The 16,425-nt window shown below is 34.7% G+C and overlaps 1 protein-coding gene and 1 long non-coding RNA gene across 2 annotated transcripts in view; both read left to right on the top strand.

Annotated features, from left to right (window-relative positions):
- The first annotated feature begins 9,192 nt into the window (after nt 1-9,192).
- Nucleotides 9,193-12,006, top strand: LOC113470309. The gene is made up of 3 exons (XR_003393407.1): nt 9,193-9,250; nt 10,091-10,336; nt 11,865-12,006. It is a non-coding gene; the product is annotated as an uncharacterized LOC113470309 (long non-coding RNA).
- Nucleotides 12,007-12,519: 513 nt separating this feature from the next.
- The window catches only part of LOC103516174, a 6,453-nt gene continuing 2,547 nt past the window's right edge, over nt 12,520-16,425 (top strand). Inside the window, exons 1-3 of the mRNA XM_026828651.1 lie at nt 12,520-12,558; nt 14,276-14,464; nt 15,629-15,788. Of these exons, the coding sequence (XP_026684452.1) occupies nt 12,520-12,558; nt 14,276-14,464; nt 15,629-15,788 (388 nt within the window). The remainder of the gene's footprint in view (nt 12,559-14,275; nt 14,465-15,628; nt 15,789-16,425) is intronic.

The following is a 16,425-nucleotide window of genomic DNA, read 5'->3' on the forward strand; positions in this document are numbered from 1 at the left end:
AATAATAATAATAGGTAATAATAATAATTAGTTTTCACCCTTGTCAAACTGACAGTCTAAATACTCTGAATATATCAGACCTTTAGTACTAAACATATCAGTTTTGTCACTACATATTAAGAACTCCAACTCCCAGCACTAATAAATAACAAATGCAGGCAAAATGTCTTTCCAGTTCGTCTTTCATTTTACCATTTCAGTTTAAAACGAGGTCTTTTCTAACTTTGTAAGAAGCACGATCACAATCACTAGATTTAAAATGAGCATACCTTCATATTACCTGTGTTAAGTTGTCTCTTTTTCTGTGCCAATATATGTATGTTCCCTTCTTCCTTAAAATTTGTTACCTTTTTTCTTCCTCTCTCCCTCAAGTGCCAATGAAAATAGTTATTTGTGCCAATATATGTATGTTCCCTTCTTCCTTAAAATTTGTTACCTTTTTTCTTCCTCTCTCCCTCAAGTGCCAATGAAAACAGTTATCTGTAGATGTTTTATTATTTTGCTATTGCGCCCCCTCATTCAATAGGTTGTATTCTCTAGGGGTCAATTAGATGTTATTGAACCCGGTGTAAATGAACCTTCTTTTTACTTTCCTTTTTTTGAAGTATGATATTGTAATAATTAAGATATGAAGTTAAGATTTATTATTATTGCCATTTATTTTTATTAATTACTTTTAATTGAAGGCTTTTGTGAGAAGAAGGGCCTGGCCCGTCTTAGGCCTTTTTTTGGGGTAAAGAACGACTTTTTTCTTCCTCTCTCCCTCAAGTGCCAATGAAAATAGTTATCTGTAGATCTATGTTTCATTATTTTGCTATTGCGCCCCCTCATTCAATAGGTTGTATTCTCTAGGGGTCAATTAGATGTTATTGAACCCGGTGTAAATGAACCTTCTTTTTACTTTCCTTTTTTGAAGTATGATATTGTAATTATAAAGATATGAAGTTAAGATTTATTATTGTTGCTATTTATTTTTATTAATTACTTTTAATTGAAGGCTTTTGTGAGAAGAAGGGCCTGGCCCGTCTTAGGCCTTTTTTTGGGGTAAAGAACGAAATATTACAATAAATTGTTTAAAAGGAGTTACACATACTTTTTTTTTTTCAATCATTATTTATCTACATCCAACTATTGTCTTGATTTGTTTTAATCTATTAAAGTTTAGTATAACAATTTAAAAGATTTATTATAACTATAGATTCATAGATGGGTAACTTTGAAATTATTTAATTATTTAACTCGAATTAAACTGCCTAAATTTTTCCCCCAAACACACACATTGTTAATTTTTATGTATATTTTACAAAGTAGGTAATTAGTTAGGCTTTAAAATGTTAAATGTAAGATTTTTTCTTGTAGTTTTGTTGATCGTAAATGTAGGTGTAAGAAATATATTACCTTTATTACATGTTAGTGACGTGTTAATCTGCAGTATTAGTCAATTTTCAATCTTTTCGACCTTTCTTTGTACATTAGCCTTTTTAAGTTATGTCGTTATATGGTCTAGTTATTACTTCATTTATAGCTACAGTTAGATCAAAATAATTGGTTGAAAATTTATACACCAGTGTTATGACCCACTCAAATTACTCCGAATCTGTGTTAATCTGCAGTATTAGTCAATTTTCAATCTTTTCGACCTTTCTTTGTACATTAGCCTTTTTAAGTCGTTATATGGTCTAGTTATTACTTCATTTATAGCTACAGTTAGATCAAAATAATTAGTTGAAAATTATACACCAGTGTTATGACCCACTCAAATTGCTCCGAATCTGTTGGAGTTTTCGAAAAATAAAAAACCAGTATCTCTTTGATTTTTGGCAATATTTAAGAAATTTTTGGCAATATTTAAATTCGTTCGCGAATTTCAATATTGCCAAAAAGTTCTTTGCAAAAATCAAAGAGATACGGGTTTTTTTTTATTTTTCGAAAACTCCAACATATGCTCCGAATCTGTTGGAGTTTTCGAAAAATAAAAAAAAAACCCGTATCTCTTTGATTTTTGGCAATATTTAAGACATTTTTGGCAATATTTAAATTCGTTCGCGAATTTCAATATTGCCAAAAAGTTCTTTGCACTCCGAATCTCTTTGATTTTTGGCAATATTTAAGACATTTTTGGCAATATTTAAATTCGTTCGCGAATTTCAATATTGCCAAAAAGTTCTTTGCAAAAATCAAAGAGATACGGTTTTTTTTTATTTTTCGAAAACTCCAACAGATTCGGAGCAATTTTAGTGGGTCATACATTGGTTGACACCCTGTATAGATAATAATAAATGTTTATAAAAGAAAATATTTTTACCCTTATTTTTCACACGCAAGTGCCAAAAAAATAATCAGTAAAGTAAAGATTGTACATATCTTGGAACCACTTTTGCATTACTTCAAGGTCTCCATTGCTACAGCTCCTTCCATCAAGCCTCTTCATTGCTCTTTTTTTCCCTAACTTTTTTTTTCCATTAGGTGCTTTAACAATGTTTTGTGCATGTCGTTTGCGCTGTTTCCCCAACTTTAACTTTATGTTAACTTGAAATATTACTTAGCTCTCATTAATCAAGAAAAAAAAAAATCTACCAGGATGATTATTAACTAAGAAAAAAAAAATTCTTCCAGGATGAATTGAACCAACAGTTGGATGCTCAGTGTACAAATAAGACTAGTGGGTCATACATTGGTGGACACCCTGTATAGATAATAATAAATGTTTATAAAAGAAAATATTTTTACCCTTATTTTTCACACGCAAGTGCCAAAAAAATAATCAGTATGTTTGATATTAAAATAGAATTCATACTCTTTCTAACTAGAAAATGAGCTCTACAGTATTTGAAGAAAAAATCGTACAGAATAGGAATACCTATTGAAAAATGCGAAGATATAGCTTATAGGTAATGTATGGCCTTAGCATTTGAAAGGTATTAAAAGATGAAATTATAGTCATCAGCACTGAAAGAATCGTTTTTGGAGGACTGAATATAATTTCTCCAAATGCTCAAATAATTTTAAGTCTTCAATAGTATTAAGTAATGTTTCGGTGTTTTTTCTTCCTTCTATTTTCTGTATTTTATTCGTTCAGAGCTGTCTAAAGATAAGACTTTATAAATGAGAAGGGGGAAAAAATGTGACCGAGGTTTTATATTTTGGACAGCTTTGATGTAGTTGGATCTATGTTCTAGTTAGGTAGGTATCTCTAAAGTCATATTTTTTATTTATTTAGAACGAAGCACAAATTCCTCTTTATTTACTCTTATTTTTAGCTTTAAACTTTAAATAACCAACATGTACTCATGTAGGTTGTAGGTAGGCACATAATAATGTACCACATTTTTTTTTTTTTTTTTTTTTTTTTTTTTTTTTTTTTTTTTTTTTTCAAATAAGACTGATGTGAAGCGAGCAAGACATGATCAGCACAATGGTAGTCCAAGACGGAAAATACAAGTGATGTTCCTGTGTGGTGTGGATGTTCTCGAGAGTATGGCAGTGCCCAATCTATGGTCGGCAGATGATGTTAGTATCTCCAACTTTTTAAGGGACAACAGGGACTTTTTTCACTTCACACCAACCCTATTTAAGTAAGGAGAGGCTAGGAAGAAGAAGATGAGGAGGGACTTTTTATTCACTAGATACAATTAGATTGGTACCTACCATGTAGACTTGTATAAAATTATGTAGGTAGTTAGGTACCTACCTTGTAGACTTTAAAGGTTCCAAATTTCATCAAAATTGGCTATACAGGGACTTTTTTCACTTCACACCAACCCTATTTAAGTAAGGAGAGGCTAGGAGGAAGAAGATGAGGAGGGACTTTTTATTCACTAGATACAATTAGATTGGTACCATGTAGACTTGTATAAAATTATGTAGGTAGTTAGGTGTCCCTTTTAGACACCGAATAACGGACACCTTTAAACAGCGGACACTTTTCGTTGAACGGGGACATTTTCATTAGTTTCTTATGGGATAACCTCCGAATAAGGGACATTTTTTTTTTTTTTTTTATTTAGGAAATAGGCAGTTAGGAAGTAGGAAAGAGGAAGAGATCCCTGATTTATAATTTATATGTTAGGGTAGGCTTCTTATTGTAGAAATATCAGTTGAATAAGATAATATTCTAAATAAGTTAGAGCTTAGAGACGAGCACAGCTAGATTCGTATAAGCTTAACCCATCTTTTGGGTATTTTCTCCTACACCTAAGCCTCAAAGTGGGCTTTTTGTGTAATAAGCACAGCTAGGTCTTGTATTCAAATAAACCAAGCTTTTGTAGAAACGCACACTTCTGTTTACGAAACAAGCGAACAAATTAGAAAATGCACAATATTCTAGTCAGAGACTAGACTTTTTAATTTTTGGTCAAAACTCAAAACTATGCTCACTTAATTTTAATTCCTGAGGGATGGTTGTACACAGGGTATGCTAGCCTGAGCTTGAAAAAAAGAAGCAAAAAATGCGAAAAAAAAAAAAATCCATTTTTTCGTGTATTTTTCCCACCTGTGAATAACCACCACCTAAAAATGATTTTTTTTTTCTCTTTAATCTTCAGAAAGAAAACGTTTTCTCTCCTGTGAACCCATCTTTTGGGTATTTTCTCCTACACCTAAGCCTCAAAGTGGGCTTTTTGTGTAATAAGCACAGCTAGGTCTTGTATTCAAATAAACCAAGCTTTTGTAGAAACGCACACTTCTGTTTACGAAACAAGCGAACAAATTAGAAAATGCACAATATTCTAGTCAGAGACTAGACTTTTTAATTTTTGGTCAAAACTCAAAACTATGCTCACTTAATTTTAATTCCTGAGGGATGGTTGTACACAGGGTATGTTAGACTGAGCTTGAAAAAGAGAAGCAAAAATGCGAAAAAAAAAAAAAAAAATCCATTTTTTCGTATATTTTTCCCACCTGTGAATAACCACCACCTAAAAATGATTTTTTTTCTCTTCAATCTTCAGAAAGAAAACGTTTTTCCTCTCCTGTGAATTCAAATGGTATCAGTGGATAAGTAGAATGCATGACAGATATGGTGGCAAATGTATTTATTGGGGTTGTGTCTACCCGGGCAAGGTCATGTATCAATTTTTTAACCCCATTTGCACTTTGGACTTTTGCATTGCGAACTTCTCTATCTCAAAAAGAAGAAAAAATCTCTACCAAAATAATTATTTACGAGTGTAAATATTTCGTCAACTCAAGATTCGAATGTGGGAACTTCTGCATGGCAAGATTTACACAAGATCTCTGGGCAAGGTCATGTATCAATTTTTGAACCCCATTTGCACTTTGGACTTTTGCATTGCGAACTTCTCTATCTCAAAAAGAAGAAAAAAAATCTCTATCAAAATAATTATTTACGAGTGTAAATATTTCGTCAACTCAAGATTCGAATGTGGGAACTTCTGCATGGCAAGATTTACATAAGATCTCTGAATGTATCGGTCAAAGGTCAAGATCTCTATATGTACATATGGGTCAAATCTTGTACCTCTCTTTTCAGTCCCTTTTACTGGGCCCATTTACTTGTATGTACTTTGTAAGACAATGGGATAATATATTACATCGGAAATTTCGAAGTTTATTTTTATTTTATTTTTTTTTTTAGCTAAAGTGGCAGTATTCTCAAGATTGAGCTAATAAAAACCTTTTGCTTAGGTACGAGTGTCTGTCTCGTTTATGTTATCAGTAACCCCCCCACTTCTTCTTTCCCCCAATTTTATTATTATTATTCGCCGTATCCCCTCTCTCCCTACCCCTTTTTACTTTTAATTTCTGGCGTTTGGTTTTTCATGTTATGTTTATTTCACCCCTTCGGTTTTGTTTGGTTTTTCTTTCAGAAAAAGGCGCGAGCCAGGATCTAGATTTCTCAAATAGAAGAAAATAAACAAAGAGTACCTGTAGGTATGTAATTGATTCTTCAAATAGTGTCATCAAATAATTTCTAATTGTCATGAACATTTTCTGATAAATGATATAAATTCTAAATGGTAGTAAATATTAAATGGTGTTTTATTGAATGGCCTGTTTGGCAAATGATTCTGAGGAAATCGGTATCACATTATTCAGTATTCTATTTACAACAATTAAATGGTGTTTTATTGAATGGCCTGTTTGGCAAATGATTCTGAGGAAATCGGTATCACATTATTCAGTATTCTATTTACAACATAGTGTCATCAAATAATTTCTAATTGTCATGAACATTTTCTGATAAATGATATAAATTCTAAATGGTAGTAAATATTAAATGGTGTTTTATTGAATGGCCTGTTTGGCAAATGATTCTGAGGAAATCGGTATCACATTATTCAGTATTCTATTTACAACATAGTTTACCTATTTAAATAGTAGTTAGGTGTGAACCTCTGTATTTGATTTCCTTGTTCTCTGTCGAATTATTCATTCCTTTGTGTTTTGTGTTATCACTGTCTTATCAGTGGTTATCAGTTAAGAGCTGGCCACAGATCGTTTTATATCCATGTGAATTTTGCCAAATAGAATGTGAAGTATATTATTGAACAGTCACCTATTTTTTTTTATTATTATTATTTATTTATTTTCTTTTATTTTTATGGATTTAACATTACTTTATAGCTGATAGGGTTTTTTATAGTGATGGGGGTGTTACCCTTTATTGGACTACTACAGCTAGTCAAGCTACCTGCATCCTCGCATTACCTTCATTCAACCCGAGTTCATCCGGACACCAAACAGACAAAACGTTGCTTAACTTCAATAATCCTTTGTTAACGTACAATTTTTCACGACCGAAGAAATATTTTATTGCTTTGTAATAGGTACGTTAAATAGCTTTGTAATACGTTCATGTCCAGAATAAGGAATCGATATCGGAACCTAACCAAAGAGAATGTCGGTCAGTCAAGGAACACTTACCACGAAACTAGTGTCCTGGGCGGAGTTTTATTAGGTCGTCCTGAAAGATCGTTTTTGCACTGGTCATTTGTGGCCAGTGGATTGTTTGGATTGAAACGTGTTATTTCAGTTCCAAGGATAGGCTAAAGACTTCGATCATTATTCTTCTAACTTATGGGTAAAGATGTAGTTATTAAACAGGTACCTAACAAGATGGAACTAGCTTTACCTACTAGTAGGAAATTAAACTAATTAAAGATTGAAGGGATATGCAGTTATGCACCTAGTAGGTACCTACCTACTGTAACGATCTACGATCTTAAGAAGTGGAAAATGAAATTTAGTTGGAATGGCGGTAAAATTTTAAAGATTCAAATTTAGACTGCCATGTTGCCGGCGTTGTTTCTTGTTGCCGTCACAATCGCAAAATTAAGGCCGTGGTTATGAACAGGGCTGAGATATGCCATTCTGAGATGTTCTTGGCAAGTGGAAAATGATGTGGTAACTTAACACAGAGATCAAGCTTGGCTATTTTTTCAGACCCAACTAGATTTGAAAGTGAGGTTATGTATTACCGAACCTCACTTTGACTTGGCAAAGAACAGTAAGGAAAGTTTTGAGGTAGGGAAGACTTTTGTGGTGATGGCATATTAAAAAAATTCTAGAAATCACTCGAAGGTGGTCTAGATTATCTTGTGACCCTGAAAAGGGACTTATTCTATTTGGTTGGGGTATTTTTTATTATTATTATTATTATTATTTTTTTTTTCTCTCTTTGAAAGGCTAGGAAGTCAGTTTCCATCACTACACTGTCCAAATATAAATGGATGTCTGTCTGTAAGGTTCAAATTTTTATTTTATTTTACATCTTTGCTGTAACTATATACAATGTTCACAAGGGTTGGACTTGATTCCAGTGATATTAGACAAAGGCCCTATTAATACATCTGAGCCTTGTATGATTTTATTCCCTGGTTTATTGTAGACCAGGGGTTTCCAACTAGTGGCCTGTGGGCCACATGTGGCCCACCAGACCATTTTTGTGGTCCACAAAGCTTTTTGGGAATTGTACAAACTTACCTAAATAAAGAGAGAAAAAGTAAAAAAAATCTGGTGCAAACACAATTAGGGGCATTGAATTTTTTTTGATTGGACTGTATTGCTGAAAAGTTGTGGAGAGGTGGGTTGTTCCTGCAATGCTCCCCTATGTACAATTTTTCATATGTGGCCCATGAAGTACCTCCCAATGTAGCATGTGGCCCACATACACATGGTCGTTGGAAACCCCTGTTGTAAACCATTGAGACCAACACACAATTACCAATTACTGTCCCACTCTTTTTCATTGTTTTAAATACGAGACAATGTTGCTCTTGAGGTACAGTTATGCCCAATGTTAAAGTACCATTTTGGGTTATTTATGGCATGAAGAAAATTTTTAATAGATGGAGAAAATTTCGAATTTGAACAAAAATCAAAAAATAAATTCCTACAAAAAAATGTTGGGAAAAATCCAATTTGATTTGAGCACTAATAATAAAAAAAAGTTCAGCTGTGATATAACATAATTATCTAAAAATGCATCGATGTAATAAAAGAAAGAAAAACTTTCATTGCTACAAGTATGGATAGAGAATATCTTCCCAGGGAAGGCAGACAGGATAGGAGAAAGCCATTAGTTCCGAACCTTATTTGTACTACCGATCCATTTGTAAAAATTACCCATGAAATGAAGAAGACCTTCTTTAGATCGCGGGAGTAAAGGGACTTTTCAGTCTCCTTCTGGCAAGATAAACAAGGTGTCTTCTATTCTTATTTGTTTTGGATAAATTTCGGCACTTACCCATGAAATGAATAAGACCTTCTTTAGACCGCGGGAGTAAAGGGACTTTTCAGTCTCCTTCTGGCAAGATAAACAAGGTGTCTTCTATTCTTGTTTGTTTTGGATAAATTTCGGCACTAAATATCTTCCCAGGGAAGGCAGACAGGATAGGAGAAAGCCATTAGTTCCGAACCTTATTTGTACTACCGAACCATTTGTAAAAAATTACCCATGAAATGAATAAGACCTTCTTTAGTCCGCGGGAGTAAAGGGACTTTTCAGTCTCCTACTGGCAAGATAAACAAGGTGTCTTCTATTCTTATTTGTTTTGGATAAATTTCGGCACAGGCAGGAATCGAACCCACGTTAGTCACTTACCATGAGAACAGTGCAGTATTCGGATGACGTCTCCTTGGTTAAAATTCTCCTGACATATAACGCAGGTTTCGTAGTTTAGATTCTTGTCATACTTTTGTTTGGGTATGGATTTCAACATGGACGGTGGAATCATAAATTGTGGGGAAGGATGAGAAAGCTTTTCTTATCCTTATCAGGGTTTGAAACGTAAGTAACACATTTTGTCTCTGGAAATGCCAGCTGACATGTTGAAATATGAAATAGGGAAATAGAAGGCTATTCAATGTCTGTATGGGATTGGGACAAATAACATTCACAAAGCAAAAAATATTGAGAAAATTAAAACAGTCAAATCAATTTTAGCATAATTTGGTTCAGGGTTTGTTAATCTTAGAGAATAGGCACTGAAGGGCCTACTTAATCAATTTGGATTAGAAGAATTGAATTCATGGTCAAAGTCTTGTACAAAAGTATGCACTTGGACAAAATTTGTCTCTACAAAATTGAGGGTGAAATAAGGGAAACCATTTTGATTTTGGATCTAATAATAAGAAAATCTAGCCACTTCAGCATCTCACTACAGCAAGATCCTTTTTTTACCGTTTTAGATTGTCTACTGACATGCCTACATTGTTTGGACAAAATTTGTCTCTACAAAATTGAGGGTGAAATAAGGGAAACCGCTTTGATTTGGGATCTAGTAATAAGAAAATCTAGCCACTTCAGCATCTCACTACAGCAAGATCTTTTTTTTTTTACCGTTTTAGATTGTCTACTGACATGCCTACATTGCCTACGTCACATTTGCGTTAATCCTAAATGTTAACCCCGGACTTTTACCGTTTTAGATTGTCTACTGACATGCCTACATTGCCTACGTCACATTTGCGTTAATCCTAAATGTTAACCCCGGACTCTTGGACAAAATTTGTCTCTACAAAATTGAGGGTGAAATAAGGGAAACCACTTTGATTTGGGATCTAGTAATAAGAAAATCTAGCCACTTCAGCATCTCACTACAGCAAGATCCTTTTTTTACCGTTTTAGATTGTCTACTGACATGCCTACATTGCCCACGTCACATTTGCGTTAATCCTAAATGTTAACCCCGGACTGAAAATGACAGCCATTCTCTTCCGAGCATTCAAGACACAGTTTAATCTACGGATGGACGAAATTGTACTTCAGTTGGAATTTTGACTTCTTCAGAGGAGAAGGATAGAAACGGCAAATGGCCATTTCTGTAGATTTTGTTGAAATGCCAAGACTAGCAAGTCTTTTATTGTTAACATGGTATGGTTATATTATTGATTGGGATAGTAAATTAACTTTCACCTCAGTGGTGTGTGTAGTGGCTCGTATTTGAACATGGAGATTGGAGGTACAAGTACCAATCTTGAAATTTAGCATTGTATACTACTTAATTGGGGAACAACAAAATGAACAGGGCCTTGTGAGAATTATTTGGTATTTAAAATACACTCCGTGCAAAAACAGTTTACGGGTTTGATTTTAATCTCCAGGAAAAAAAGTAAATTGTTAAACTACCTTTGTGTCAATGTCAAGTATACACTGTACTCTGTACTAAGGTTGGTTGTTCAGAATATATCTAGGCTCCACTAATGTTCAAAACGTGTGTACTTTCTGTGTTTGTGAGGTACGGATGGTCTCACAGTACTAAAGGGATTGAGGGTTTGAAATCCATAGAAACATCGAAAAATAATTATTGAACTCTTCGCAATTTCCAAATCTGTATTTTGCACTTCAAAATTTTGGAAGTGAAAATGTCTGTGTAACTTTACTTTACTTTTTGTGTCCCTGTGACGTGTGTAGAGCAAATGCTTAACCACCTGTTAATTGAGAATGAAATTGGCTATTAATTAAAATCTATTCAATAGTCTTTCATTGTTCATAATTTAGAAACAAATTTATTTGATAAATTTCATCCCTTGCTTGGGATTCGAATCTGCGACCTCCTGATTACCAGGCACGCACTTGACATTACAACTGAGCTATCTAGAATTAGGAGTAACATTTCCTTATTCTATGAATTTCATCTCTTGCCTGGGATTCAAATCTACGACCTCCTGATTACCAGGCAAGCACTTGACCACTAAGGTCACTAAGCTGTCTAGGACAGAAATCGATTTTTTTTTATATAAAGTTGTATTCATGGACTTCTCCCTCCTTATAGAATTGACTATAGGTATAGTCTTAATTTAAATCTTCTTCAGTTAATTAAAGAGGACTTGGCAGCGACCTCCTGATTACCAGGCAAGCACTTGACCACTAAGGTCACTAAGCTGTCTAGGACAGAAATCAATTTTTATTTAATATAAGGTCATATTCATGGACTTCTCCCTCCTTATAGAATTGACTATAGGTATAGTCTTAATTTAAATCTTCTTCAGTTAATTAAAGAGGACTTGGTATCTCTCCCTCCCTTCTTTCTTCCTCCACCTCTCTCCCCCCCCCCTCACTCTGTGTTTAAACTTAATTTGATGGATTTGGTGGATTTCATCAATGACTTAATTTGGTGGATTTCATCAATGACTTAATGGGAGATTTCACTAAGGGGATAATTTTTAATCATCAAAAAGGAGTTTTTAATGATCTAAAAAGGAGTTTTTAATCATCCAAAAAGGATTTTTTTTAGTGATCCCAAAGGGAGGAGTTTTTAAAAACTCCTCCTTGGATCATTGAAAACTCCTTTTTTGATCATTTAAAATTCTCCCATTAGTGAAATCTCTCATCAAGTCATTGGTGAAATCCACCATAAATCTTGTAATTTGAAAGTAAAATATTTTTCATCTGGTTTCAGGGAGTCCTGGTCACACGGTGCGTTATTCCCCCATAGTCCTTGCTAGGGGGGGCACCCCTTCGTAACTTCTGCACTGGAACTTCCCTAATATACAACTCAGTTCTGGTTTCCCCCCTCGCTATACGCCACTCATGTCGAAAAATATGGAGAACGTCGAAGAGTTCAATAAGGTAAGTGTGGAACGTCTGCCTTGTCTTGTAAGCGATAGATCACGGGTTTGTAAGCGATAGATCGCGGGTTCCATTCCCGCCGGGTGCGGATTTTAAACTGATAAGGTTCATTATCGGACCTTAGGACTTTATTTTTATTTTTCATTTATTATTGTTTTTTTTTATGAGGGGGAGAAGCGATGAAGAAGAGAGGAAGCTTTGAATAGGGTATTGTAGAGGCTGGAGGGATATTGAAAGAGGGAAATACCGATCCCAAATGAATTTGAGACAAAGGAAAGCAATGTGAGAGAAGAAGAGTCTTTAGCAAAGTTAACGTAGGGGCACGGTTGGTCCAGTGGTAACGCGCTTGCTTGCCATGCAAAAGGTCCCGGGTTCGAATCCCACCATCGACAAAAATTTGTACTCGCACCCCTCTGTAACTTCTGCACTGGAACTTCCCTAATATCCAACTCAGTTCTGGTTTCCCCTTTCGCTGTACGCCACTCATGTCGAAAAATATGGAGAACGTCGAAGAGTTCAATAAGGTAAGTGTGGAACGTCTGCCTTGTAACTTGTAAGCGATAGATCGCGGGTTTGTAAGCGATAGATCGCGGGTTCCATTCCCGCCGGGTGCGGATTTTAAACTGATAAGGTTCATTATCGGACCTAAGGCCTTTATTTTTTATATTTTTTCATTTATTATTGGTTTTTTTTATGAGGGGGAGAAGTGATGAAGAAGAGAGGAAGCTTTGAATAGGGGATTGTAGAGGAGGGATACCTATTGAAAGAGGGAAATACCGATCCCAAATGAATTTGAGACAAAGGAAAGCGATGTGAGAGAAGAAGATTCTTTAGCAAAGTTAACGTAGGGGCACGGTTGGTCCAGTGGTAACGCGCTTGCTTGCCATGCAGAAGGTCCCGGGTTCGAATCCCACCATCGACAAAAATTTGTACTCGTTTTTCGATTGCAAATATTTCAACGGGTTACTTTCTGGTGTTCTCGTGTTGACCCAGCACCTAAATGGGAAGTATTGTGCCCCTTCTCGCCCATCTGACGAAAGGCAAACTACGGGATGGGCATGCCACGCCACAGGCCACATCAAGCGTTCGAGACTAGACTAGCCCTATGCATAACTATAACTTTAAGTTACAATTATATTATTTTTTAATCCTGACATATGGCTTGGATTTGATATACCTACCTATTTAATTAGTATCTCTGCTTATACTTCTCTTTACTTTTTAAGGGTTGTTGCATGTTTAAAAGACCTAATTTTTTTCACATTTCTGTTTGATTTATGCAAGTATTTCTAGAACAGTTAATTGAAAGGCTAGCTACTTTATTGTTTTCCAACCAAGTCCTCTTTCTTACCTATCCATTCCTGTTTGTCATTTTCCCTTACTGCCTCCTTTGAGTCCATGAAAATTAAAAATAACATTCACCAGAATGAGTTTTTTGAATCATTAAAGTTGTGTCAAGAAGTAAGTCCACAAATGTAAAATTTTGTTTCCATTAATGCTGGCCTTGAGGCCCTACCATACTGCCAAAGTGGTTGTTTAATGTAGGAATTAAAAACAATTGAAAGCCACACAGTCTGAATGAAGGAACATTCAATTAAGTGATCACCTGCTGCCAAAATCCAATACTGATACTTCTTTGTTGTTTTTATTGTACAGGGCTAAATGAAAACAAAAAGAGGTGAACCAACTGACTAAACAATTTACAAGAGTTGGTTCTAATATTTGGAAGGTTCCATTGGCAATTAAAATGGATAGTACCAATTCTGAGTTCCGTTCTTACACTATGCACCAAGTTAAGCCAATGCATCGCCATGTAGTTGATAAAAACCACAACAGTTGGACCAAGCATTTGTTTCATCATAAAATTACCATAAATTGTGGGGAAGGATGAGAGAAAACATTTCTTATCCTTATCGGGGGTTTGAAACGTAAGTAACACATTTTGTCTCTGGAAATGCCAGCTGACATGTTGAAATATGAAATAAAAGGCTACTCAATGTCTGTATGGGATTGGGACAAATAACATTCACAAAGCAAAAAATATTGGGAAAATTAAAACAGTCAAATCAATTTTAGCATAATTTGGTTCAGGGTTTGTTAATCTTGGAGAATAGGCACTGAAGGGCCTACTTAATCAGTTTTTGCTGAATTCCAAACTTGCACTCACAAAATTTTACCGAACTAAAATTATCACTTTATCAGGTTCATTCTCAATCATTTCCCCGTTTGTTCATTTTGCAGGTCCTTCGTGTTCTCAACCTGTGGTCGCTGAACGATTTCTTCAAAGACGACGTCCTCAAGCCAATATTTGAACTGGCGGACAAAATAGAGAAGAAGAAACAAGAAGAAGCCGAGGAAAGAGAAGCGGGAGGAGGAGAAGAGAAGAAGAGTGATAGTGAGAACGAAGAAGAAGAGGCGGGAAGTAAAATGGTAAGAATAGAAATTTATTAAAGAGGAGAAGAGAAGAAGAGTGATAGTGAGAATGAAGAAGAAGAGGCGGGAAGTAAAATGGTAAGAATAGAAATTTATTAAGTAAAGAGCCAAGTATGTTTATAAGATAGAATTAAGGACCTATAAGTATGTTTATAAGAGAAGTTAGAGAAGAAGAAATAAGAAGAAGCCGAGGAAAGAGAAGTGGGAGGAGGAGAAGAGAAGAAAAGTGATAGTGAGAATGAAGAAGAAGCGGGAAGTAAGAAGGTTAATGAGAAGAATGTTAAAGTTATTTTTTTTTTTTTTTGTTTGTTTTGTTTTTAAAAGATGAGTGTTTCACTGCCGTTTTTATTTCGTAGCAGTGAAACAACTGGTACATTAGAGCCAAGTATGTTTATAAGATAGAATTAAGGACCTATAAGTATGTTTATAAGACAAGTTAGAGGAGAAGAAGAAACAAGAAGAGGCAGAGCAAAGAGGAGCGGGAGGAGGAGAGGAGAAGAAGAGTGATAGTTAGAATGAAGAAGAAGAAGCGGGAAGTAAGAAGGTTAATAAGAAGAATGTTAAAGTTATTATTATTTAAAAAAAAAAAGATGAGTGTTTCACTGCCGTTTTTATTTCGTAGCAGTGAAACAACTGGTACATTAGAAGCATGTGGTTTGTGACGTAGTATGCCTCCCATCAGATTATACAGCTAAATATTTTTATTTATTTATTTTTTACTCATATATAAGGGAATAAATCCCATTTTTACAATAATACATTTACTTATGGAAGTAAAGCCAATGAAATTAAATTAGAAATGAAAAATATGTAAAAATGTCAAAGAATATTTCCATGACCATCCAATTCCTTTACAGATTACAGAAGTCCAGGGGATTAATATCAACAGTAGTGGAGTACCCGCGGATCTTTTAATACAGCTAGCAAACCTGCAGTCTGCCCTGGATAGTCAAAACATAGGAGACATTTTGACCACGATGAGAGATGACATTAAATATTTTTATTTATTTATTTTTTACTCATATATAAGGGAATAAATCCCATTTTTACAATAATACATTTATTTTACTTATGGAAGTAAAGCCAATGAAATTAAATTAAAAATGAAAAATATCTAAAAATGTCAAAGAATATTTCCATGACTGTCCAATTCCTTCACAGATTACAGAAGTCCAGGGCATTAACATCAACAGTAGTGGAGTACCTGCGGATCTTTTAATACAGCTAGCAAACCTGCAGTCTGCCCTGGATAGTCAAAACATAGGAGACATTTTGACCACGATGAGAGATGACAACTCCAACTCTACCAGTCTAACTAAAGGTAAGAACTAAGAACCTCGTAAAAACAATCGGTGGTTGGGTTGAAGTTGAAGACCTTCTTTAAGAAAATGCTGACGTTTTAAATGTCAGCCCCAATAGCCTAGTGGTGACTGCGTCCGCCTTGCACGCGGGAGAACCGGGTTTGATTCCCGACGGGGTTCGAAAAACTTGTTACAAATGATTTATTCAATAACTGGCTGTTGCCGAGTCCATTCCTTCATGAGAAAAATGAATAGCTATGCATCTTGAACAATAAGTGGGTGTGGATACAAAGAATTGAGATATTTTAGGAAAATAGTGGAAAGTAAAAGAAAAAAAATCTGTTCTGTTTTTGGTTATTATTATTTGGTTAAGTTCGATGCAGCGCGCAGCGGTTGGCGGCATTTTGACCGCTTTTTGGCGGTTAGCGCTTTTCGACCGCTTACGGGTAAAAGTCGTGTAACGTTCCTACCAGTTTTTTACTTTCCTTTCACATGGGTTCATTTTTTCTTCTTCGATTATTCCTATTTTTCTCAGACCTTTTTTACTTATTTTTTTTTTTTTTTTTTTTTTTTTTTTTAAAAAAATTTTTTTTTTTTTTTTGGATAAAAATTTTTTTTTTTTTTTTTTTTTTTTTTTTTTTTTTTTTTTTTTTTTAG

This window comes from Diaphorina citri, unplaced genomic scaffold (genome assembly GCF_000475195.1).
Source record: "Diaphorina citri unplaced genomic scaffold, Diaci psyllid genome assembly version 1.1 scaffold1501, whole genome shotgun sequence".
In the NCBI taxonomy this organism is placed as follows: Eukaryota; Metazoa; Arthropoda; class Insecta; order Hemiptera; family Psyllidae; genus Diaphorina; species Diaphorina citri.